Here is a 24,228-nt window from a genome sequence, read left to right as displayed (position 1 = left end):
TCACACCCTACTGGAAGTAATTAAAGCTAGCAAACTTAGAAAGGCGTACCGCTTTGATCTTTCAGAATGAAGACCAACAGAAAACTTTGTATAACTCACATCCTAAATGGAAGAAAAATTTGACAATTAAATAATACGTTAAATAATATATTCACAAACACAGTAACACATGTAGGTTTTAAAGTAGATAGGTAAAAATGATCATTATTGTACAGGAATTAATATACACTATTGCAAAATACCAGTATAATACTGTACTTTAGAAAGTTTATTGATAAAAAAGCATAATAATGATGCTTTTTGTTTTACTGTTTTACATTACTGCTAAAAATTTGGTAGTTTTACCGTATTAATTGCTGCCAGTAAAGAACTTTAATTTGAAATGTGTGCTGATAACCCAGAGATGGGTTTGGGTTTTTTTGTTTTGGGCTAAGAAGTATTACTGTTCCCTGTGATTGATTGGTAACCCTCTTGCCTTATGATAGCGCAAAAACAGGCCCGACCCCCTGTCACCCTGAATTAGATAAGCAGATAAAATGGATAGATAGTACTGTTCTCTATATTACCTGTATAACAGCTCATTCCCTAACAGTGCAAGTGCTGCAAACTGCAAAACAAAGAAGATAAAGCCTCTTTAAAATTCCACACCAAATGACATATTCATTTTTAAAATGCAGTGTTTAAGGCAATTTTGAGTAACTTCCTCCAGAGCTGAAAAAATGCTGCTTTGAACTTGAAACTGAAAATAACTTATAAGTAGTTTGCAGTTATGTATGCAGTAAGCAGTTATGAATATTTAAGTTTGCTTTTGTTTTTTGCAATATTCTAATTAAAGAAATGCATATACATGCATGTACATTTCTAAAATTGTTTTAATAGTGATTTTATGTAAGAACATCCTTGCAATGTTTCAATTTTAAAAAACGAGGATACTTAAATAAGAAGGTTAAAATATTTTAAGTAATTGCCACTTCATTTCTACCTCCCTTTCATATGCATAGGTCAAATCTGCCATCGCTTGTGTATAATCATCCCTCTGAACCTGTGTGTAATTTATGCCTCTAATGGGAGTCTTAGCCCTCCTCCCTGTCATTACACAGTGTGTAAATGCCAGTTTCTGACTGTGGGAGCTCTGACTCAGCCACTCTGGGTGCTCCCTAGAAATAAGACTCCCAAACTGCCTGCCACATGCAGCCTCCCACCCCTCTGTGGAATATAGACCCCCTATTTATAGCGCTGGCAAGGCCTGTAACTCTGGGCTCGGCACAAACTTTCATTTAAACAACCACCCCTAGCAATCCACCGAGTGCACACTGACAGAGACAGGAGGAGCAGGGTGTGCTTGCGTGAATAAGAAAGAGTGGGAGATCAAGTCTGAGAGGCAAGAGAAGACAGAAAGCAGCGAGACAAAGAGCAAGAGACATAGCCGACAGTTTGAGTGATTCTGGTGGACAGTTTAGGGAAGAAAAAGAGAAAAGAGAAGAATTTATAAGGACTGAGTCCATGAGGAGTTGAAGTTGACTGACAGGACAACAAATTTGTCCACCTGCTTGGCACTGAGGGATTTTGCTGGAAGATTGATCTTTGGATATCAATTTTCAAAGAGGGCTGATTGGAGAAGACGTTACTTCACTTTGATATTTTGCTAAACTGGAAGAAGTAGTGAGGAAAGAAGCCAGCAAGCAAGGCAAGCAAGAGAAAACCAAGATTTCACTGCAGCTTTTGAGTAAGACTCGATCATATTATTATTACATGAAACACATTTTGAAATCATTAGAAATCAACTGTTATTATTCTGCACAGAAATTAGACTCTTTTTACAAACTTGTGCAACCAAGAAGAAAGAAACCTATCAAAAAGATAGCTTATTATCAAAGTTGACTGAAAGTCTTTTCTCATTTTAAGCTATTGAACAAACTTCTACATAACAATGTACGCATGTAACCTGAGCTTAAACACACTGCTGTAATTACAAAGCAAGGTCAGGAAAGAAATTACAGACATTTGTAATTAAGGACCATCTATAACAGGAAACCAAAAAAAGGGTGAGGTCTGCGCGAAAAAGACAGAGGAGGCCGCAAGGACACCAACACGGGCAACGGGACATTAAGAATCTCACCAGCAACAACAGCTGCTTTAGAGGGACAACAGGCACCATGGATTCTCAAGGAGGACATTACCTCAACAAAGAAGCTGTGCTGTCCCCTTTAGGAATAGCCCGAATGTTCCAGCTACTGTTTGGCTGCACCATAATGGCCCTTGTGTCCCACAGCGCAGGCTACAGTGCCAATTATGGAATCTTCTGTATGTTTGTGTGGTGCTTCTGCTTTGCTGTCACACTGGTTGTTTTCACCTTGGACATTACCCGGCTCCACACTTGTATGCCGATTTCCTGGGATAACTTCACTGTGGCCTTTGCCATGCTGGCAACACTCATGTACATCACTGCCTCTGTGGTCTACCCCGTTTACTTCCTCCAGACAGAGGTTCCCGATGAGGAGTGGGAAGTCCAAATATACCGAATTGCTGTTACAGTCTGCTCTGCAGTCTGTTGCTTCCCCTACGCAACTGAGGTGTTCTTAACACGAGCCAAACCAGGGGCTGTGGTTGGATACATGGCCACTGTGTCTGGTCTGCTCAAGGTGGTCCAAGGTTTTGTGGCCTGCATCATTTTTGGGGCCCTGGCTAATGACAGTGAGTACAACCAATACATTGCCACCCAGTACTGTGTGGTGGTGTACAGCCTGTGCTTCTCTGTCACTGTGATAGTGGTCGTACTGACGGTTTCTGGTAGGACCTCTGCCCTGCGGTTCCCATTTGATCGGTTTGTGGTCATCTACACTTTCTTTGCTGTGATCCTCTATCTCAGTACTACGCTGATCTGGCCCATCTTCAGCTTCGACAGGAAGTATGGCAACACTACTCGTCCCGAGGACTGCCCACGAGGAGAATGTCCGTGGGATAGCAAGTTGGTTGTGGCCGTCTTTACTAACGTCAACTTAGTGTTGTATTTTGTAGATCTTGTTTACTCCCAGAGGATTCGCTTTATCTCTAGTTCTGCTGTCTGAAACCACCACCAACACCCAAGTTCAAGGACATATCCAGTTTGTTCTCCATATCCAGGTCTATGTGAAAGACTCAATGGCTTAAATCCACCATTTCACAGTGTTATGTAGCCAGAGTATAACACTTTTTTTTAATTAGCAGTATTATCTAGTTTTTATGTTACAGTATTCATCTAGTCCTGAACTTCTTCCTACCATAGAGAACATGCACCATGGAGACAATCTCAGCAACTCTGTCCACAGACGACTCTGGGAAATATATCCATCTCTCTAATACAGGCATCCATCTTATCTGGGACCTAAAGAAGTATCAGACCAGTGTTATGTCATTCAACCTTTCAGAGGCTTGGCAATTTATTTAATACTATTTATATAACAATAAACAGGGTGGAAATATATAGATATGTTTAGTATCTGTTAGGTCAACAGTTTGCACTGAACATAGAATATGGTTTTGGCTTTCTAGCCACTTCGCTGTATTTTTTTTCCAGTTTAGATTATATTCCCCACATATGTTGAAGTTTATAAGGTTTTTTTTTATTTACTGAATGTCAATTTTTTTGAAGGCAAATGTTTGGCAGCAGTATTAGATTTCTTATTTTGTTGATACATTACATGTTGACCACAAGCACGAGTGTTAACATTCTTTTTCCCATGTTTGTACTCTGTTCTGTGTTTAATAAAATGTCTATGTTTTCATTTGGCCTTCTTTCACTTCTTTGCATAAAGTAGGACTTAAACACACAGTGTTTTTCATGTTCTAGGGTAATTTGCTGCTACCAGTGAAACTATTTGGACAATTTCATGTTTTTTCTTTATACTTGGTAATTTAGCATAGACTGGGATTCGCCAATACGTAACTTTTTTTCTCTTTTTAAAAAATAAAGGTTTTCCAATGTGTTGATTGTTCATAAAATGCAGAAAGAAAGAAAAAAGATCAAGCAGCATATGCTAGTTTGTTTAGCCTACATGTAGTCTACAATTTTAGAGAAGCTGTTGAGTTAAATAAAAATGTTTATAAACATTAATGCCTAATAATGTAGGTTTTAAAGTATAATGTAGTTTAGAATGTTTAACTTTTTTTAAAAAAAGCATTATAATGTTGCTTTTTGTTTTACTGATTTACTTTACTGCTAAAAATCTGCTAGTTTAACCACGTTAATACAGAAAATACATGCTGATAACCCATATATACACACACACACACATATATATATATATATAAGGTAAAAGTGAACATTATTTTATTGTATGTTAATATACCATGTTGCAAAATAACTCAAATATGCTGTACCCTGTTATACTATATGCTTAAAATGAGGTAGTTTTACTGTTATTTCACCATGTTAATACAGAAAACACTTGCTAATGGCTGCCAGTAAGTCACTTTAATTCGACAAAAAGCTATGACCTGTCTGTATGGCACAACTTTATTCATTACAACCACAATAAGCACAGTAACTACCTGCTACTGTTGAATAGCTAACAAATATAAACAGGTTTACCGACAGGATAATGAAGAAACTTAAGAGAAAAAACGCCTAACTCGGAGTTACTTACATCAGTCTGTTAACTATGTTGCACTTTATCTGCTCAGAATATGTATGTTATGTCTGAGCGCCTCCATCTCGACATGTCTTTCCAAGCTTTTCGCCGGTAGATGCCAGTAAAGCGACTGCGTCTCCTAACCAGCTTTTCCTCTCAGCAGCACAGCCTGGTGCAATTTAAACCCCGCCTCAAAGTTTACGCTGCTGCCACTGCGATTGGTTGAAATTGTCACGCGTAAGCTAAGGGTGAAAGCTCACTGGCTCGCAAGCCTCGTCAATCAAATTCGTTTCTGGTCGCTGTTGCAGAAGCTACAGCGTTAATCACCTGGGACACGTTGACAGAGTTGTAATTTCAGGTATTTATGAAGAGCTGGTATTGGTCTGTCTGTCTGTCAGCTTAAAGATTCTTCCGTTTGTTCATAAATGTAATGAATGTTAGCGTTATGGCTGCTGCCATTATGTGTCCAGGATTCGCCTTGCCCTCCCTCAGTGAATAATACGGAAGTAAGATTATGTTTGCGCTACGTGTCGGAGCTGTAAAAAGGGCACACGGCTCATCCTTTCTTGGTTCATCTGTCACTTGTAAGACAAAACGTTAAATTTAATGTTTTAAATTGTGTATACCTACAGGCAGAATGAGCGTGGGTTTCATAGGAGCGGGCCAGCTGGCCCACGCTCTGGTGAGAGGCTTCACGGCAGCAGGTGAATTTCGAAACATACCTTTAACCATATGTGCATTAATTTCATTTCATTTGTATTCTTGATGTATGTAGATTGCAATCAGGCACCGAAATGATTTCTGGATATTTTTTCCCCTCTTCAAGGCGTGATTGCCACGCACAAAATCACAGCCAGTTCTCCAGACACAGATCTCCCCACAGTGCAGCAACTACGGGTGCGTAGTCTGTTATATTAGTGACTCTGTGTAATTATGAATATGTATTTTACCTGTCTGAAGAACTACTAAAAGAAGTCAATTTGTACAGAAATTGGGTGTAAATTTCACTACCAGCAACAAGGAGACAGTGAGCAGGACTGATGTTCTCTTCCTGGCTGTGAAGCCCCACATCATTCCTTTTGTCCTCGATGAGATTGGACCAGATATCGAAGACCGTCACCTTATTGTGTCCTGTGCTGCAGGGGTCCGAATCAGTTCCATAGAGAAGGCAAGTCATAGCCCGTCGTGTTTACATGTTGTGTGTTTTATGGTGGGAAACTTACAAACTAAACACATTTAAGCCCCCCCTTCCTATTCAAGCTGCTTGTTACACTAGTTTTTATAAGTCAATTGGTGTAAATATAGTAATTATCTACTAGTATTTGTAGTGACATGGTATGGTGCATCGTAGGAGTTGGTGTGTACCCTGCTTGTATGAACACTAGATCACTTAATTATAGTACTACTTTTAAAACATTACGGTAATGCAAATCATAAGCCAGATGAATCCAGACGCATAACTTAAAGTCTTATAAACGCTATTGATTCATATTTTTCAGTGCTCACATCGCCTATACATACATCTAATCTGTTTTTGCTTGCTGTATCCATCCATTATAAGAAACTTTAAACTGGTACTTTCATTCATCATCCCTTCAAATGAAGTCACTAAATTAGAGCATTGCTCCTTTTTGTAGAAGCTGCAGCAGTATCGCACTTCTCCAAAGGTCATACGTTGCATGACCAACACTCCAGTGGTAGTCCGTGAAGGGGCCACTGTCTATGCTACAGGAAGCTATGCAGATGTGGAGGATGGAAAGCTCCTGGAGCAGCTGATGGCCAGTGTCGGCTACTGCACCGAGGTGGAAGAGGACCTGATTGATGCAGTCACTGGCCTAAGCGGCAGCGGCCCTGCTTATGTGAGTCCGTTCTACCTATCAGTGTGTTTTGCAAATCTGCCATAGCTGCAGCATTTGTGAAAAACGTGCCCTCCGGCTTGTTGCCCTCTTTCCATCATAGTAACGTTGATGATTGTGACCTTGCAGGCTTTCACTGCTGTAGATGCGCTTGCTGATGGTGGTGTGAAAATGGGCCTGAACAGGAGATTGGCTGTACGCCTCGGAGCCCAAGCACTGCTGGTATGTCCGTTATAGATGCAGTATATACTTTTTTTTTTTTTTTTTTTTTTTTAGGTTTTGATCCTGGTTTGATGTTGCTGTGTTTCTGAATACCCCTAGTGCCTATGAGTTGAGTTTAAAAGAATACTGTTCAATTATGTGTGACCTGCAGCTTGTCCTGTCCCATTGTGTACATTGACACAGTCTGAATGTTCATTATCACGTGGCGTATTTTATGCAATCAATCAGTGGCGCTTCCTTTGTGTTTCTTCAAAGGGGGCTGCTCGGATGCTGTTAGACTCGGAGCAGCACCCTGGGCAGCTCAAGGACAATGTGTGTTCACCAGGGGGCGCCACGATCCACGCCCTACATGTTATGGAGAGTGGTGGCTTCCGCAGCCTGCTCATCAATGCTGTGGAGGCTTCTTGCGTTAGGACGAGGTAGGTTGGCGAGAGAGGTGTTCAACAAACAGAGAAACATTTTTGTCGTTCCTGTCATAAGACACAGAAGAAAAGCAATTCACTCAATTGCTCAAAGGGTGACAATTTTTTTTAAAAGTTTATTATTCAGACAGCAGATGGAGCTATGTATGTACAAATCATTTTAAATCGTGGCTTCTCTGGTTACATATCACCTAGTGTTGAAGTTATTACTACACTGATTTATTATGCTGTGATTAATATGTATTATCCATTCTAACTTGTATGTTTATCTTCTTTTGTTTCTGCTTTTTTTTATATTTCAAAAAAGGGAACTTCAGTATTTGGCTGACCAGGAGAAGATTTCCCCTGCTGCCATAAAGAAGACAACTCTGGACCAAGTGCTGCAGCAACCGGGAGTCACTCCAGACGCTGTTGGAGTCAGATCTCGTGGGATCAGTATGTTCAACAGCAGCAGCAGCTCCAGGACCAAAAAGAAATAAAATAACCTGCCAGGTGGAGAAACTGCAAACTTGTCATATCACTGATGATCCGGCTATATGCTACAACCACTACTGCCGGGTAGTTGTTGACCTAAGTAAGTAAATCACCTAAAATATGAGGTGAGACTTAACAAGAGAAAGATTTCAAGCGATAATAGCTTCCTTTTGTAAGAAAATCTCCATTTCCGTTACCATGAAATGCTTTCTTTCTTTCTTTTATATCCCTGTTCCTGGTATTTTAGTTGACTCATGGAATAAAAATGCTCCTATCAGTTTCTTCTCTGGCTTTCTAAACCTTGTTTCTGATGATCATGTTTCATGCCAAAGAGGTTCACTTCACAACTGTTTTTTTTTTTTCCTCAAGGTGATATCCCATTGCTGCTTGTATTGTACTGTGTACCAAAATCATGTTTTGCAATACTACAGATATTGATAAAATGCTATATTTTGTACTCCAAATGAGTGTATTTTCAAAATAGTTTATTAAATTTAGACATTTAACTAATTCTGTGGTTGTGATTTATTTGTGCCAGTGCTCACAGTGCCAGCAGTGCTGATTCTAAGTCACAACAGGAAGTATAAGAAACAATGTAACAAAGGATGCTGTATTCTTAGTTATCATTTTTCCCCCTTGCGAGCAAAGAAAATCTTTCATGAATGGAGGCACGTGACCAAACACGATGACGTCTGGCTTCGGTACAAGAGAAAGGAATCAACAAGGAGAGCACGGGCAGGCGTTTGGAAGCGCCGTCGCTTCTGTCAGTGGAGCCGAAATTCAGCTGTGCCTCGGATGTTAGGTTTCAGACGAGCACTTTAACAGCTACAACTTCGGAGGGGCGTCGTTTTGAAGTCAGGTGGGCCCGTAAAGCAAACAGAGCTGCTGCTGCTGTTATGCTGAGTGTGCATGCCTTCGCCTCGCCGCTGTCAAGCTGGCCGAGGCTAGCTTAGTGGGTTAGCATAGCTAGCCTCCTGGTAAAGTTAGCCTTTCTCACATCAGAAACATTTCAAACTAAAGTGCCCTGATTATCCAAGTGGTCAGCACACGTTTTGACACAGCTCGGGGGTTTATTTTGAAAGTTTACACATGAAATGCTCGGTTGTAACCGAGAACATTAGTGCTCCTACTACGGTGAGATGGCAGCTAATCTTTTACACACGCGCGCGAGCTGTGAATTAAACGTGTCAATCTGATTTTCATGTAGTAGAGAGCGGAGGGGGGGGGGGGGGCTGCCAGCCAGCCATTTCGCGCTTGAGGGGTAACTCCCCCTCCCTGAGCTGTGGATTCGCTCTCGTTGCTGTATTGCTACAAATAGTAGAAAGACTGAGCACACGGGGATTTCCTCGCTTGCTTGTTTTGTAGGCGGGGAGTTGTTTGCCACTTTTTTTTTTCACGAGCAGGCGCTGAGAGGCTGGAGACGAGAAGAGTCGTGGAATGTCAAAAACCGTGCGACCCTGTGTTAGGTCGCTTCTTTTTCCTTTCTTTTGCGTTTAAATAAATAGTTTGCGAGGGACGCGTTGGTGTCCGCTGTGCCGCTACGCTTTCTTTTGGTGGTTTGTCAACTCATGCGCTTCTTGCTGCTCAAACCTGCTGCTTCATCACCTCGTTGTGGAGGAAAAAAAGGAGCAAGCGCGAGCCGAGCCAGCGGTTTAGCGAGACCAGGTTGGTTGTGTTATTCTCTCGTAACATTTCTGTCATAGACGCGGTTGTGATTGTCAGATCTGAGAAATGTGTTGTTTTTATTCTGCGCGGATCTTTGTGTTTTTTCTTTTTAATAAATGCATTGATTTTTAATCTTCCAGGAAATGCTCTCAGACCAATCGTTTCGAACTGAATTGCTTCACCTGAAGTGACAATTCATTTAACCACTAGTTAAATTGTAACAATGGCAGAGCCAAATCAAACCAGCCGCCCTTGGCTTTAATGCCACAGCCAAGCAGTTAACAACACAGCATTGTTTTATTGTCAGAGCCTGCAAACAAGTAGCGGTATTTTATATCATGCTGAATCATCACAATGATGTATTTAGACGTTCTCAGAATCCACCCCGAAATATGGCACCACCGGACAAAGGTCTGCTCGCTTGATAAGGGTCGATGTTTATCACCAAGCCACCGTTATTAGGGAGATGGATCGAAATGGTGCTGAGCTTTCCTGCAAGTCAGTCAAGCCATGAGCATCAAGTGATGACCATCATGCATTTATCAATAGCCTCATCTACATTCAGCTGAGAATGTGCATTTTTATGGCAGCACTGTCATGATGTACATCAACAAACAGGCTGCGAGTATATTTAGACTAAGTGCTTAGGTGTCAACTGCGATGTCAGATCCATTTTAAAAAAATGCACGATAAGCAGATATTATGCGTGTGTTGCTATTATATAGCCCTGCAATGAGTGGATGCCTAAACTAGGTCAGGTGTAATTATATGATGTATAGGAAGTTAAAAAAAAATACACCACCCAAATCAGGGTAGTGTTTGAAACATCTCTATAAAATGGTAAATGTGGCATTCTGTAAATGCCCTTTCGTCTTTGTTGCTGAGCAGTGATTAAATGCTATAGAGAACCAGCTTTTTTTCTGTTATCATTTAATGCAGCGTAACACGTCATTTCTCTAATTTTGGGTTGGCAGATGCCTTTGTTACCCTATGTGTGACATGATGAAATTTGCTGCCTATTAGAGTGCACATTTATGGAGGGCGCAGGTAATGAATTATCCATGGAGAGTGTGTGCAATTTGAAAAGTCACCTTGGAAACTGTTGAGCCCATATAGGCAGGGCTAAACAGATAGAAGTTGCCCATTCTTGCTTAGATACCCAACTTATTTCATCATCTCTGTTCATGCGAGCAGGGCATTGAAGTGTGTTTAGCGGACAGGCCAGCCCCACATCAGAAGCCCGGCTTTGCAATAAAGCGTAATGCTCATCTCTGCCTTTCTCTGCAGGTAACAAGAACAGATGATGGTCCATATAAGCTGGCAGTGGCGTGTGGATGGAGCCAGGGAGTGGTGTAGATCGGTGCTTAGATTTATCTTTTCTTTCACTGAGGTAGCAAAGATAAAGCAAGGCTGGATACCATAGAGGTGAACTGAGTGCACAACTTATACCCAGTGGTGTTGCTCAGAATGGGCAGGCAGTGGAGGGTGGAAGAGGATATGTGAGGTTGACGAAACATGAGGCAAGACTTTACACTGCATAGAGTACAGTCTGGCCACCAACACCTCTGTATAGCCAACACAGCTGTGCCTTGGGAGTAGTTACGCCTATTCAGGACAATTTATAGCCTCCAGAAAGGAACACAAATGTGGGATTTGTCCACAAAAGTGCTGCTTAAGCTGCACAGGGCAATGGGAATGCCCGGAAGGAAGGGAGAAAAAGATCAATATATTCTCCCCCCCCTTTTTGCAATAGGGAGGGAATGTTGGTGATGAAACCTCTTGCAAGTGTAGTGCGGATTATGATTGCTTAGCATTGCGATATGCCCGCTCCACTTCTCAAAGTAGTACTTTCATCCAGTCAGAGTGTGTTTGATGAATTTCTGTTTGGAACTTACACTTGGCATGTTCATTACTGCTCTCTGTTTGTTCATAATTTAGAATAGTCAATATTAGACAGAACATGGTGAGCATGCACACAGAGCTGTGCGCTGGCCGCTGGTTTTTCATGTAACCTACTTTTATCTTGGCTAATTCGTGTGTGGGACACATCAGCTGTAAACTGACATTAACAACAAGCGAATTTTAGTCGTACCCTTGTAAGAAGCTAAGTCAAATTAAATTGGTGAGTCACTCTGCATCACTTTTATTGGATTTTCAAGAGTTTTAGGATATATATATATATATATATATATATATATATATATATATATATATATATATGACCTTTTGTTTGAAGGTAAATGCTTTGTAGGCAGATAATTAAACTTTCATTAGTGCTCCCTACATTTGTATTTGAGGAACTTAACATTCTTTGCAAATGACTAATAGGTTCCTAAAAACATGTACCTCATTAAACTATGCTCTACATACAGCAGAATTTAAAATTAACAGTCTGACAGTCTTTACCTGTGTTAAGCTGACAAAATGTTACTAATCTTACTTACAAATTAAGGTCTTTATTTCTCCAATCACTCCGTGATTGTGAACACAGTTACAAATGAAAAGTGACAAAAAGAAAATCAATGCAAGCTGTCCTTGGGCAGCCTCTTTTGCGAAATACAGCAGTCATTTATATACTTCATGTCTTTTCAGATATTTATTCAGTTTTATTTAGCTCAAGCTCCTGTCCTACGCAGAGAAAACATATTTCACCATTTGTGGACAAATACGCTGGGTGCTTAGAGGATCAATTTAGCGACCTTTGCGGTATATAATAATCTTTTCAGCCATAAGATAATTTAGAAATCTTCTTCCTCCCCTTTCTCTATTGTTAAAATTGATCATTTCTTTAAGTATCACAAGCTTTAGCTTATGTGAGAATATGTGAGGAATGTCTAAGGAGGATTACAGTAAGGAACACTGCTAGCTGTATGCGTGTTTACACTTTTAAGTTTTCATGTCTCGAAATATGTTAATTTTTTTAATGGTGAAATTGTGTTTTGTTTTTGTTTTCTTTGTGGGACAATCATTAGCTGTGAGACGCCATCAAATATCCTGTAGACAGGGCTCATCAATCACTTACCAAAATTTGAAAAGAGCGGAGGCAGTCTTATTAATAGAAATTAGAATCTTTGATATTTCCAGGTAATAACTCTGCTCTCTCACTGCATTTGAATCAAAGCTCTCCACAGGAGAAAATGCATCCGTGTTTGTTTTCTTTCCTTCTTTTTTTTTTTTGATGATGCTGCTGAGATCTGTTTATTTTGATGTTTGTTTTTTGTTTTTTTTTAATAGGAGAAGACTGTTTTAAATCATATCAGTGCATCAGTAGTAAGTAAAATAGCTCACATATTTGATATTCTTTTACTTGAAATGCATTGAAACGTATTGACCTGCTCTATCAATTCTGTGAGCAGCACAAAACTGTTGTGGTTGTGTTAGGTCAATGCAATATGCATTTAATATAAATTCAACCAGTGTAGTGAACCTCCTAGATATTTTGCCAGTGTGTGGGTTGCCTGCAACCCTTACTTCCTCTGCCAGTGTAAGGCTGAAGTATCAAGAGCTATTCTCTTCCTGTTTAATCAAGTCCTCCAGGCAGATACTGTGAAAGGCCAGTGAAGTCTCCACTTCTGTCCTACTGGTTATACCAACAGAGCGGCTTCAGTAGATAGCAGCTGCTGAACATGGAAATAGATTTTTTTTTTTTTTAATGTATCAAAACATTGGTTAGTACAAACAAGTCCCTTTAAATAAACCTCCCATTATCAGTGACTTAAGAAAATATACAATCCCTTAAGGGCAGTGATTCATGTTTTCACTTTAAAAGACATGAACTGGATGCAAAAATCTGACATAAATGTGCCACATGCTATTCTTCATAGTATAGCCTACTAGCTTCTACATACGACTTTTTTTCTCGCTCTTTTCTTTTTTTTTTTCCAAGGAAACTAGGTTACATAAAATCAGTTTATTTGTATTCATCAAACTCTCCTTTCTTTGCCTAGAGTCTGCCTGGTTATCAGAAATGAGAAACGATAAGTGCCTGTGACTTTAATATCAGACAGGAAAAAATTTATTGGCAAATGTCTTTACTTTGTTGGCACAAATTTTACAAACATAGAAGGAAATTCCACATATTTGACTATGGAAATGCAGTATTACCTTGAAGCCATTGTGCTGTATTAACATGATTTTTTTTCTTTTTTTCCACATAAAATTTGGTCCTACTAAGAATCTAATTGGAGGGAACATAACAGATTTTTCCCTTCTTTAGATATACAGCAGGTACCAATTCTTTCTTACGTCTTTTTTCTCTCTCACATCTTTAATAACAGTATGTGTGAAAACTAAACCTCCAAAGCAGAGTCACTTAATCCTTGTCCAATAATTTAGTGACTTAATGATTTAGTCATTTATATCATTGCGGATTTATTTAATTTTTTGTGTGGTTTGATGTTTTTTGGTTATCAGTGCTTCCTTTTTTTAATAAAGGTCAAATTCAGGATGCTTCTGTTTATCTAATAAGACAGTATTTGCCAACCAGAGCAGTGTGAGGATGATGTACAGACATGGTCACGAATTAACATCCCCCCATGCACCAAATGTAGGTGGATTTTCTATTTTGGTGAGTAAATCTTAGTGGACAGTCCCCCACGGTGGCATTTTTCATTCTTTTTTTTTTTTTTTTTTTTTTTTTCTCCAAACCAAAATTAAAGCGACGCTTAGGGTCTCTCCTGTGTTTTGGGATCACTCATATGCTTCTGTCTTCCTCCCTCTCTGTCAAAGTTTGACACTTACACACACACACCCACACACAGCTTTTTTTCCCCCACCAGTATTCCACAAAGACCTGACCCTGACATTTTTGTATAACCCTAACTATCTAACCAATCATCTCATCATAACTCAGACTAAGGCTGGGCTTTGCAGTCTTTTTTGAACAGGAGCCTAAATTCTTAGATTCATGCAAAAGACGAAGCATTAGAAAGCGATTACATTGTTGAGGAGATTGATGTGAAAAGTTTAGAATTTTTTTTTACTATTCATGCTTGACTTGATTAGCCCCTGATAAATATATTAAATGTTTGTCACTTGACGCTGCGTCTCAACAAAATATTTAGAAACGCGTATAGAATATATGAACGAAGGTCGATTTATTATTTTAGCAGATTAAAAGCACACTTGGTCAGTGAGTTAAAGTAAATTTCAGACACTGTTAACAGAATTTTGCAGGAGCAGTTTAACCCTACGCTCTAGGGGTCAGTTAATACGGGAAGCTGGCAATTTTGGTTAGTTGCTATTTCAGCATTGCCCAGAACGTCTGCTGGTCAAAAGCACTGGCTTAGTATTTCCCCTCTACTACAAGCATATCACATTTCCCTCTGAAAGCTGCTGAATGATTTCCCCTCTCCCTCTTTTTGTCACTCTTATTTCACGCTCTGAATACTTAGTAGTTAATAGCTTCCCTCCCCTCTTCCCGTCGTACCTTTCTCAGACGCACTCGCACACTGTTTTCTGCACACACAAGTTCATACCACTCTTCCAGTATCTCTTCCAGAGCTATCAGAGGAGTCTGATTTTTAATTTGCAGTTAAATGGCGCCCGACACATGCAGCTTGCTTGATAATTGACTTAGCTCAGCTGACGGGAGGAATGATTAGATCTGAATATCTAGGCGATCTTTTCAACTCTCTTAGAAGTGAGGGAGTAAGAGCAGAGGCTCTGATTAGGCATAAAGTCTTGAGATTGGCTGTACAGCGTGAAAATGTTGGCTCACTGCATTAAATATGTCAACCTGGAAAGAGTAAGTGGAAAATAATAAAGCCCAATCATAGAAAAGGACTGACATTTCTTTTATTTTCAGGCACTTACCATGTGCTTTTCAGTTTCTTTGTCATTGCCATCATTCTGTTTCCTGGAAGGTCTGTGACAATGGACTGAGAGGCTATAGGTCTTATACATTATTGATCAGGGAAACTGAATAGCTGATTGTACTGACTTTACAGCAAGCACTCTCCTTTTGTTGTTTAGCTAATCATCAAAGATATCCAGAATTTGCAAAGACAATGAATTGAAAATGGTGCTAAACATTCTATCACCCTTCTGTCGGGCCTAATTTACATCTGGGCCACAGCTCTAGTTATTCAGTCTTGTACAAACTGTGCAAATTTTCTTTACAAGTCCACACTGGTTTTAGAAAGGAAAATAAATTAAATTGGGCATACGATCAAAATGAGCCACATCGTGGTCTCTTGGAGTGAAAATTGTTGAAATGTATTGTTTGGTGTGAGATGAAATTCAGCTGTTAGTTTCACAGAGCTCTGTTGCCATTGTTGGATGCTGCTTGTGTTTTGTTTTTTTCCCCCCCTGAACACAGTCTTTCATCAGCATGCACCTCCACCGTCTACCTTTATTCACTTCATTAGCAAGCTGCCAGTGCCCAGTGCTCGGACGCTTCTTTTCAAGAATTGATCATGACAAGTTAAATTTGTATGTGCTTGTGTGGTTTTGGTGATCTGTCACTGTGCGATGCATGTGCATGTGATTAGTTGCGTGATGTGCCATCCACTGTCCTGTCTCAGCAAACCCTGTACCCTGTTAGTCCTTCCCCAGCCGTGTTTAGTATTCAGAGAGCAGGCGCTGTCGTAATCTGGATTCCGAGGCAGGTTGCTGGGGTTTTTTGTTTGCTCTTATGGCCCTGATAATCTTGTTACACTGCTGTCAAGTGGAGCTGGCCCTCCCTGCAGCCCTGAACCACCATGTGTGCCACCTCCGGTACCAGAAATACACCCCCACCCCCTCCCCATCCCCAACAGCCCACCGCCATTTTGAGACAGCCGTTGATGGAAGAGCCTTGGATGTATCCTTGAAGAATCACCTCCTGAGCATCTTTATTCAGCCTCCCCCCGTCTCCCACCCCCACCTTAGGCGGCGAACGACAGTAATAAATATTCATCTGGGGGATGCAGTGTGTCGAAGCTGTAGCCTCGACTCCCCCTCAACAAAGAGTCCCCTGGCTAATGGTGTCCATCCTTGGCATCTCCCCTGGAGAGATCCTGCAGAGGGGACGAGATCATTAAAGGATGCCACAGGCTGAGGGCCGGACCTATCATGTCACATCAGCATTTATCGCACTAGAGTTGTTGGGGTTTTTTTTTTGTTTGTTTTTGTTTTTCTTGTAAACCCCCTTTCCCTTCTTCAGAGTCAACCTAAGCCGACCCTACCTCTGCAAGCTGCACTGCATTGCTTCAGATGAACAAAGACCGCATTTGAAGGTTGGATGGGTTGCTCTCGTTGTGTTAGTTCAACTTCACAACTTCCTAATTGGCACCTTGGTTTTGGTCCTTGCTGAGATCAGGATTTATTTTTTCTCTCAACCTGTTCTTCTCAAGCTCCTCTAAATTTGTCGACCCTGCATTTTACATAAGGCTTCTCTCTGTTTTTCTGTCTCTCTTTTTCTTTCTCTCTCTTTGTGTCTCTCTCTCGCTCTCTGTCTTTCTCTCTGTCTCTTTCTTTTTCTCTCTAACACATTCTCTTTCTCTCTGTGACCACACTCAGCGTTTTCTATTTCCTGTGGGTGTGATGTCTCTCCTCCACAAGCAATCAGCTCTGATTTGTCAGCGTTCTTCCAGGCGATTCATAAAAATTCAGCAAGCATCTACAAAAGACGTCTATGTCCCTGCACTTGCTCCCTACCTCCGATGCCCCCGCACTCTAAGCTGCAGCTTTCGCCTCCCGCTCCTTTGGCTAGAAACACAAAAGACGTGAAATCATTAATAGGAGCTAATATATTAGTGCAAGGAAGACATCAGTGTCTTTTGTTTTTAAATTGTGACTATGTCTTTGTCAAATGCAAGGGCATTCTCCAACAGATCAGTGCACCAAGTCTGAAATTTCCCTGTCATTCTTTATGGGAAATTATAGGTGTGTTTTCCTTTCCTTTCTTTGCCTGTGTTTCTGTGTTTGTGTGAGCATGCCTCTTTGTCTCTGTGAGGTATGACAAGCCTGGTAGTGGAAGGGAGCAGCTGTGCATTGGACCTTGTCTGTGTTGTTCTGCCATGCCCTGTCATTGGTAGCCGTCTGTTGGCAGCAGCCTGTGCTGGAGGCTTGCAGCCTGGGTGAAGTCTTTCCACAGTGTCATATGGTGAGCTTTCAATGTGCCAAACCATGCCTACTATGTTACCCTACACAGATGTGTGACAGAATACGCCCCCTCAACTTGGACAGTGTGCCATCTTTCTGCATTTTCAAGATTCCAACTGGTTTTTGAACAATGTTGGGTCTAGGCTACTGAGGGGAAAATGATAGGCTTAATATGAAATTTGGAAGATGCAACCTTTTTTTTCCTAGTCTCATCCCAGTAGCTATTAGTGTAGTACTTTCCTGTCTATTTGTCCATTATCTGTGCATCATCAGGCAGACCATTATCCCATTATGTTTTGCATCTGTGGTCCAAATGCTTACTGGAAATGAGTCACCACAAAGGCCAGTGAAAGGTACGTGTTACTATCAGACAGCTATTCATAGCCAGCCCATCAGGGATGAAAGTATCACATTTGAAAAGTCCTGTGCAGAGCGTGAAAAGCTTTTTATATGGGCATCTGCAGCGCAGAGAAACATTTCTGTTTTTATAAGAAGCCAGAGTACTTTTTTTTTTTTTTTTTTTTTACTTTTTTTTTTTTAAGTGAAAGCATCAAGAATTCAAGTCACAGTCTGACCTCATGTTATGTCCCCAGCCTGTGTGATAGTGTCGTATTCAGGTCATTTTTAACAAGCGGCTGTCTCTCCCTGTTTGGCTCAGGTGACCGGTCCACCTGTAGCACCCTTTTGTTGCCATGGAAATATCCTGGCCATCTTAGTGCACTTTGGAGCTCCGACTCATCTGTTTTTCTTTTCTTCCCTCACTGAGCTTCTGTGCAGACGACATGAATTTCCCTGATGACTAGCTTAATGTGCACGCATGCTGCAAACTTCTGCACACGCTGACAGTAATTCTTTTTTACATTCTTTTGTTCAGATGCTTTCTTTCCTGTTTTGATGTGTTAAAAAAAAGTTCTAAGAGCTAGCATTTGTTTATGTGCTCAGTATAAACACACACTGCTGGGTTGTGTAAATCAGCTTACCGAGGCAATGTGCTGGCTGGGCTGGGCTGACTGTGGTGGGTGTCTGTGTTGCTGACACAGCATTTACTGTGTGTGGTGTAAAGCACTCAGGGCCACAGCTGTGTGTGTGTGTGTGTGTGTGTGTGTGTGTGTGTGTGTGTGTGTGTGTGTGTGTGTGTGTGTGTGTGTGTGTGTGTGTGTGTGTGTGTGTGTGTGTGAGAGAGAGAGAGAGGACATACTTATCCTGTGACAGAGCTCGCACGATGGAATTCACCTGACCTTCTGTCTGTCTTAATACCAGTAGGCTGGACTTCTCACCGACGCAGCTTCTCTTGGTGGTTCCCTCAGTGCAGACATGACAGAAGAAACTGCAGTGCAGCCCTGTTGTTCTGGAGGGCTCTGCAGTAGTTACAGTGGGTTGCTTTTTCATTGATTTATAGGATTATAGTTGGACACAGGCCAAATCTAGACAGGTGTGACTGTCTAGACTGGATAGCTTAAAATCTGCCCCATGTACTTTTGTGAATGTGTGGTGTTTGAGGATGGATGCGCTGTAGAAAGGCCCAGATCTGTTCTGTTTTGAAATGTGCCTATGGTACTTGTACTTGTGTTGTTTTGGGGTTTGCTTTCCAAGAAATAATTTTGGAATTGCTGCCAACCAATTAAATGTCATCTGGAAATGCATACCGCAAAGTTATTTGTTCTTGTCATAAGTGCACGAACAGTCCAGGTACCAGTTTTTCCAATTACTTAGAAGGAAGTCTGAAGTCCTTGACCCACTTTGTATTTTGTGTATTTAGTCATGTGGTTTCTATTTTTGTTTTTGCTGTTGTTGTTATCAGAAAATACTTCAATGTGTATTTTGCAGAAAAAAATTAAGTTTCTTTTCTAGTACTCTTGTTTCATATATTGTCTTTTCTTTTCACAGATCAACCGGTAGTACAGGTGGACGCTGCTCTCGTGGCATGACTACCACAAACAAGGGAAACAAGGCCTTAAAGGTAACCTGTGTGGCCAAATGTCTGTGTGTGTGTGTGTGTGTATATATAAGATTTTATTTTTTTAATAAAAGGATCAGCACTAACTAATTTCCACGCACAGGTGAAGCGGGAGCCGGGGGAAAATGGCACCAGCCTAACAGATGACGAGCTGGTGACCATGTCGGTGCGGGAGCTGAACCAGCATTTACGGGGGATGTCAAAGGAAGAAATCCTGCAGCTGAAACAGCGGCGACGTACCCTGAAGAACCGGGGCTATGCCGCAAGCTGCCGAGTAAAGCGTGTCACCCAGAAGGAGGAGCTCGAAAAACAAAAGGCTCAGCTGCAGCAGGAAGTGGACAAGCTGGCTACAGAGAATGCCAGCATGAAGGTGGAGCTGGATGCTCTGCGTTCAAAGTACGAGGCCCTCCAGAGCTTTGCCAGGACTGTGGCCCGCAACCCTGTCACCTCAGCAAGGGGACCTATGGCTTCTGTCATAGGTCCCCTCATCCCCGGTAAAGTAGCTGCCACCAGCGTCATCACCATCGTCAAATCCAAAACGGAGGCTAGGTCGTAGTAGCAGAAAGGGCAGAAGAAAGATGTTTATGGCTAAACTAGTCAGTGCATTGTAACATGGCACAGGAATGCCTGTGTGAGTTCTCAGTTTTAACCGTGGAGCTAACACTAAAAATATGCTTTCCAAATTCACTCTTACAGAACAACACACCAGTCTGTTTTTTTTTAACAGGCCTGTCACCAGGGTAATAAAAATCAAACTTTAGAATTTAGGACGATACAGTTGTCCCATAAACAAAGGAGAAATATTGCAATATTGAAACATTTAGAAAGTGGAAAATTGAAGAAGACTGCATCAAGTTTGCTTGTTTTGATTGAGATTTTTATGTCAGTTTTCCTAAAATCTGGCTCTTAAGTCTCTTCCGTCCTAAGAACTAGCATTGGTACAGTTTCACAGGTGGTCAAAACCAGTAAGAAAATAAATTGGATCCATTATTCCTCACAAGATCCACAGTACAGAGTGGGAGGAGGAAAAGCCAGCACATATCTCACTAAGAAGCCCTTTGCTTGTTATTATGCACTGACTTAAATTGGGATAACTGACAACTGGTCACAGACTCTTGGTCTTAATGCTACAGATGTCTTTGAAACAACCTGACAAACCCCAAACTCATAAATTAGTCCAATTTGTGATTCTGTTGGTCGTCTGTTGAGAATATAAGCATGCAATGATGCTCCCAAACATAGCATTCATTTCTGTTTATGGATCTGCGACAGGCTTCCGTGAACTTGTCATTTTCAAAATGACTGGTAGATGCAATAATAATATATATGTATGCACTGAAAATACAAAGAGGTCTTGCATATTTAGGTGGAAACGTTAAAAAAGATCAGCAGCACTTAATGATGTTGTTCCAGAGCTGAGTGCCATTCCAATATGACAAGATTCTTCTACAATATCTGAAAACCTGAATGTTATTACAGTAATATCCTCATGTTTTGTGGGGACGGTGAAATCCACAAACATTTTGAAACTTAATTTTTGCTCATAGAAGTAATATGTTGATTTTGTTTAAAAGATATATATTGCGTTTTTTTGTAATTACTTGTTGACAGGGCCGTCAGATATTTCCAAAAGAAAATCTTTACACGAGCTTTACTGTTTGAATTGTTAAGGTGTAGAAAACTTTGTCTAAAGTTGACGTCTTGGTTTTTATTACTAGGTAGATTACCTTCCATTGTTTATAGAAATACAGAAAAAGAAAACGTAAAAAAAAAAATCCTGTGACATCTTTTTTGCAATTGTACCGAAAGTGGCTTACTATTAAAGTCTGATAGCTTTTTCTAGTGACTAGGCGCGTACTGTGGGGTAGCGCGTGATGTGATGTGTAAGTGACAAGTTGGCAGTGTCGTTCACTGTATAGATGTCAATGCTGTGCTATTTAAAACAAATCTGTAGAGCTAAACTAGATGGTGTAAACAAGGTCAATTGTCTTTGTGCGTATTGGCATCTGTGATATCCTCCGCTTCCTTGGTGTTAGTTACAAATCATATTGTCATTACGAGTTTACCACATTGAGCCACGAATGACAGAATTTGATGAAACGGCATTAGTGAACATGAAGTCAAAAGACTTTTTGAAGCATAAAGTAATAACTGAATAATGGTTGCATCTAGTGCTGGATGCCCTCTAAAAACATCCTCTGTAACCGGGAAGTAAAGGATTTTATTATTATTATTATTCCAGCAACATCATTGGTGTAAATTACATTGCAGGGATAGAGTGCCCTTAAAAGCTATCTTTTAGAATTTACCTGTGGGCGTGCGGTTATCCTGCAAATGTTGTTGACAAACCTTGCACCTTGTCACGCTAGTAAAAATAAGATGCTGCAAGGTTAACCTCAAAGAGGTATAGCATCACTCTTCTAAATCTACCCACTGGTCTTCAGATTGTCTGATTAAAAGCAGAAGGGTTTGGCTGAAGGTTTGTATGCACTAAGCTCCTGCTTGTTTTGCTCAGGACAAAACAGGTCACTTAAAATGAACAAACAATTCTAGATGAGAGGCAAGAAGGCGGGGATGGCAGCTCTGTTCTTTTTCTGTTTTGTTTTTTTTCCTCCTTTTTTTCTAATAAGCATGTCATAAAGGGCTTCAATCCACACTCAGAAAGAGGCACAGTGCGACTATGTAGAATTACAATCAACAGCTGCCAGCGAGAGCTCCTTCTGTGCCAAGTGTTGCATCACTCTGCTGGTCCTCTAAAAGGAATTTAACACTGAAGCAGGTCTACACCTCAAGGTGAAAGTAGGTGTTTAATGACATTAACAGAATGCACTTCATCCAGATCTCCCTCTCCTGCTGGTCAGAACGTCTTAAAGTGTCGGCTGAGGTGTTAATCTGCAGCCGCTCGCAGACGATACGCCTCAGTGAAACTGCCCGAGATCTGAGTGCTGGTAATACTGTCCGTATCCTAGCCTCACTTTGTCAACATGCTTAGCTATCTGCATTGACTGGTTAACTGTGGGATAAAATATATATTACCTGACTCTCGACATAGCCCAGTATCAATGTTGGCGTCCTTATTGCTGTGGCAGTCTTGTGGAGTGAATCTTTTTTCGTGTCAAGTGTCTTTAAGGTGTTCGAGTGGCACTGTTGACCAATCTCTCGATCTCCTCTGGGGATGATTCTCTTTCTCTCACATACAGCTGTATAGTATGTAGCTACAGTAGGTATTAATGACCATTGTGAAAAAGTGACCCTTAATATGCAACTCAGTGGAAAGGTGTGAAAGAGTAGATGTAAGAGTAATCAATATTGTCAGAGTTTAGGTCTGTTCTTTAATCATTCTTGATGTTTTGTAGATTTTTATTTATTTATGTTTTTTCGCATCCCTCTATGGGAGAGCAACTGGCCCTTGGTTAAAGCCGCTAACAAAGCTGTCAATGTTTTTAAAGGAATCGTGACAGCTGCACTCAAGCCTTACTCAGTTACTCTGGTCTTCAATCACCTGAATACAAATCCATTAATTAAACTTGGATCTTAACTGAAATGAACTGCTATTATTTAGATATTTATGCACTAAATAATGTTGATGCTACGATGGATTCTGCCACAAGGGCCACTTGCAATATTTTTATTTTTTTTCCCTCCGTGTGTGTGTGTGCGCGTGTGTGTGCGCGTTTGTGTACGGTTGAAGTTCCTCTGCTGCTACACCAGTCGTTAATGCTCATTGTTTTGCTGTAGCATCATCCACAACGTTTCTGTTCTCATTATGTGTCGTGCGTGTGAATTTGAAATTGATCTTAACACTGTAATTTGTTCTGCAGATTTCCTTTTTAATTAGTTTTTGACTTTTTCTTGTTTTGTTTTTTTTGTTTGTTTGTTTTTTGTATTTGTTTGAGCAACATGTTAGAGGATAAATAGCAGCACTTGTGTGGCAGTTGATTTTTAATAGCTCTCAAGACATTGGCTTTTTTCATGAAGTTATGCTTTGTAAATGGTTGACTGTGCAGGTTTTTTTCCCCTCTTCTCTATGGAGTGGGTCTGTGTTTCAAAGGTATACAAATCTGACTAAAGCGAGTAATACAAAGTTAATAATCTGTTTTGTTATTTTTCTGTATGGGTTGTAATAAAATATTGCAGTACTTTGTATGAAAACAGACAATAGTTAATTGTAACTATTTATAAATTAAATTATTGTACTTTTGCAATCTGTAGATAAGTACTATGTATTCATATATACAGTAACAACTGTGGATTTAAATGTGATTCTCTGAGGTGTCTAAGTTATTGATGTATATATTGTATGTTTGTTGATACAGCTTACTTTATTTTCTATAAGACCAATAAAATGTTTTGGAAAAGGGTTTTCAGCACTACTACTCTGTCATTTAAGGCGTTTAAAAAGTGTCGAAATTAGGTTTTGTCATATTCTGTGGCGTCATTGACCCAGTTTGATACTTTTAAAAATAAACTGGCGGGGAAGGCTTTTTGCCATCCAGGGTGGGTTTTAGAAGACAGCGATCATTTAGATGGCACAATTTCTTTTTCTGTGATCCAAAAAAAGCCGTTGGGCGACCCACTTTGGCTAACCTCGGTGGACATATTTTTGGCCCGACACGAGTAAAACATTAGAGTCATGAAGGATGTCTAGGTGTGCTTGTCCTAGATTAGGAGGAGTAGTGAGTTAGTCATCTCAGCTCCCTATGGAGCTTCTAAATCCCCCCCCACCCCTACCCCTCGTCTCAGTGCACCTCATCAAACATCAGCCTCCTCAGCAGCGCTTCAACCCCCGCGCAGTCAAAATGCATCTCATGAGAGAACATTCAAAGACAAAGAGACAGATGGCTGAAGACAAACTACATCTTGCCACACCATCCTGCAGGGCATGTGTAAACCCCAGTGCCTGTATTGTTCTTTAGTTCTTTTAAATGGAGGAGGCT

At 40.6% G+C, this 24,228-nt stretch overlaps 3 protein-coding genes across 7 annotated transcripts; all 3 read left to right on the top strand.

The window, feature by feature from the left end:
* Positions 1 to 1,642: 1,642 nt before the first annotated feature.
* pycr1a (pyrroline-5-carboxylate reductase 1a) lies at positions 1,643 to 8,095 on the top strand. Of its 3 annotated transcripts, none has more exons than XM_076883212.1 (8): positions 1,643 to 1,726; positions 5,243 to 5,314; positions 5,437 to 5,507; positions 5,599 to 5,778; positions 6,248 to 6,469; positions 6,596 to 6,688; positions 6,944 to 7,107; positions 7,418 to 8,095. In XM_076883212.1, the coding sequence occupies exons 2-8, from the start codon at positions 5,248 to 5,250 to the stop codon at positions 7,587 to 7,589; spliced, it is 969 nt and encodes a 322-aa protein (XP_076739327.1). In that variant the 5' UTR covers positions 1,643 to 1,726; positions 5,243 to 5,247; the 3' UTR covers positions 7,590 to 8,095. The 3 variants fall into 3 exon arrangements, with proteins under 3 accessions (XP_076739327.1, XP_004559469.1, XP_004559471.1); XM_004559412.5 differs by lacking the exon at positions 1,643 to 1,726 and adding an exon at positions 4,816 to 4,968; XM_004559414.6 differs by lacking the exon at positions 1,643 to 1,726 and adding an exon at positions 4,975 to 5,116.
* On the top strand, positions 1,653 to 3,764 carry myadml2 (myeloid associated differentiation marker like 2). The gene is made up of 2 exons (XM_076883213.1): positions 1,653 to 1,726; positions 2,031 to 3,764. Exon 2 carries the CDS (start codon positions 2,157 to 2,159, stop codon positions 3,066 to 3,068), a length of 912 nt encoding a protein of 303 aa, XP_076739328.1. The 5' UTR covers positions 1,653 to 1,726; positions 2,031 to 2,156; the 3' UTR covers positions 3,069 to 3,764.
* A 187-nt stretch (positions 8,096 to 8,282) lies between the features above and the next one.
* LOC101487863 (transcription factor MafG) lies at positions 8,283 to 23,652 on the top strand. Of its 3 annotated transcripts, XM_076883211.1 has the most exons (4): positions 8,359 to 8,443; positions 18,598 to 18,706; positions 19,222 to 19,294; positions 19,395 to 23,652. In XM_076883211.1, exons 3-4 carry the CDS (start codon positions 19,259 to 19,261, stop codon positions 19,845 to 19,847), a joined length of 489 nt encoding a protein of 162 aa, XP_076739326.1. In that variant the 5' UTR covers positions 8,359 to 8,443; positions 18,598 to 18,706; positions 19,222 to 19,258; the 3' UTR covers positions 19,848 to 23,652. The 3 variants fall into 3 exon arrangements, with proteins under 3 accessions (XP_004559467.1, XP_076739326.1, XP_004559466.1); XM_004559410.5 differs by lacking the exon at positions 18,598 to 18,706 and having other exon boundaries at positions 8,283 to 8,443; XM_004559409.5 differs by lacking the exons at positions 8,359 to 8,443; positions 18,598 to 18,706 and adding an exon at positions 8,451 to 9,249.
* The last annotated feature ends 576 nt before the right edge of the window (positions 23,653 to 24,228 follow it).

The sequence above is a fragment of the Maylandia zebra genome, linkage group LG4 (assembly GCF_041146795.1).
Source record: "Maylandia zebra isolate NMK-2024a linkage group LG4, Mzebra_GT3a, whole genome shotgun sequence".
Taxonomy (NCBI): Eukaryota; Metazoa; Chordata; class Actinopteri; order Cichliformes; family Cichlidae; genus Maylandia; species Maylandia zebra.
This window is presented reverse-complemented; position numbering and strand designations above follow the sequence as displayed.

Bases quoted from the DNA above. Each gene is read 5' to 3' on its own strand.
- pycr1a (XM_076883212.1), top strand. From the start codon at position 5,248: ATGAGCGTGGGTTTCATAGGAGCGGGCCAGCTGGCCCACGCTCTGGTG. The intron at 5,508-5,598 runs GTGCGTAGTCTG...CAATTTGTACAG, and splicing joins CCACAGTGCAGCAACTACGG to AAATTGGGTGTAAATTTCAC. The intron at 7,108-7,417 runs GTAGGTTGGCGA...ATTTCAAAAAAG, and splicing joins GCTTCTTGCGTTAGGACGAG to GGAACTTCAGTATTTGGCTG.
- LOC101487863 (XM_004559410.5), top strand. From the start codon at position 19,259: ATGACTACCACAAACAAGGGAAACAAGGCCTTAAAG. The intron at 19,295-19,394 runs GTAACCTGTGTG...TTCCACGCACAG, and splicing joins AGGGAAACAAGGCCTTAAAG to GTGAAGCGGGAGCCGGGGGA.
- myadml2 (XM_076883213.1), top strand. From the start codon at position 2,157: ATGGATTCTCAAGGAGGACATTACCTCAACAAAGAAGCTGTGCTGTCC.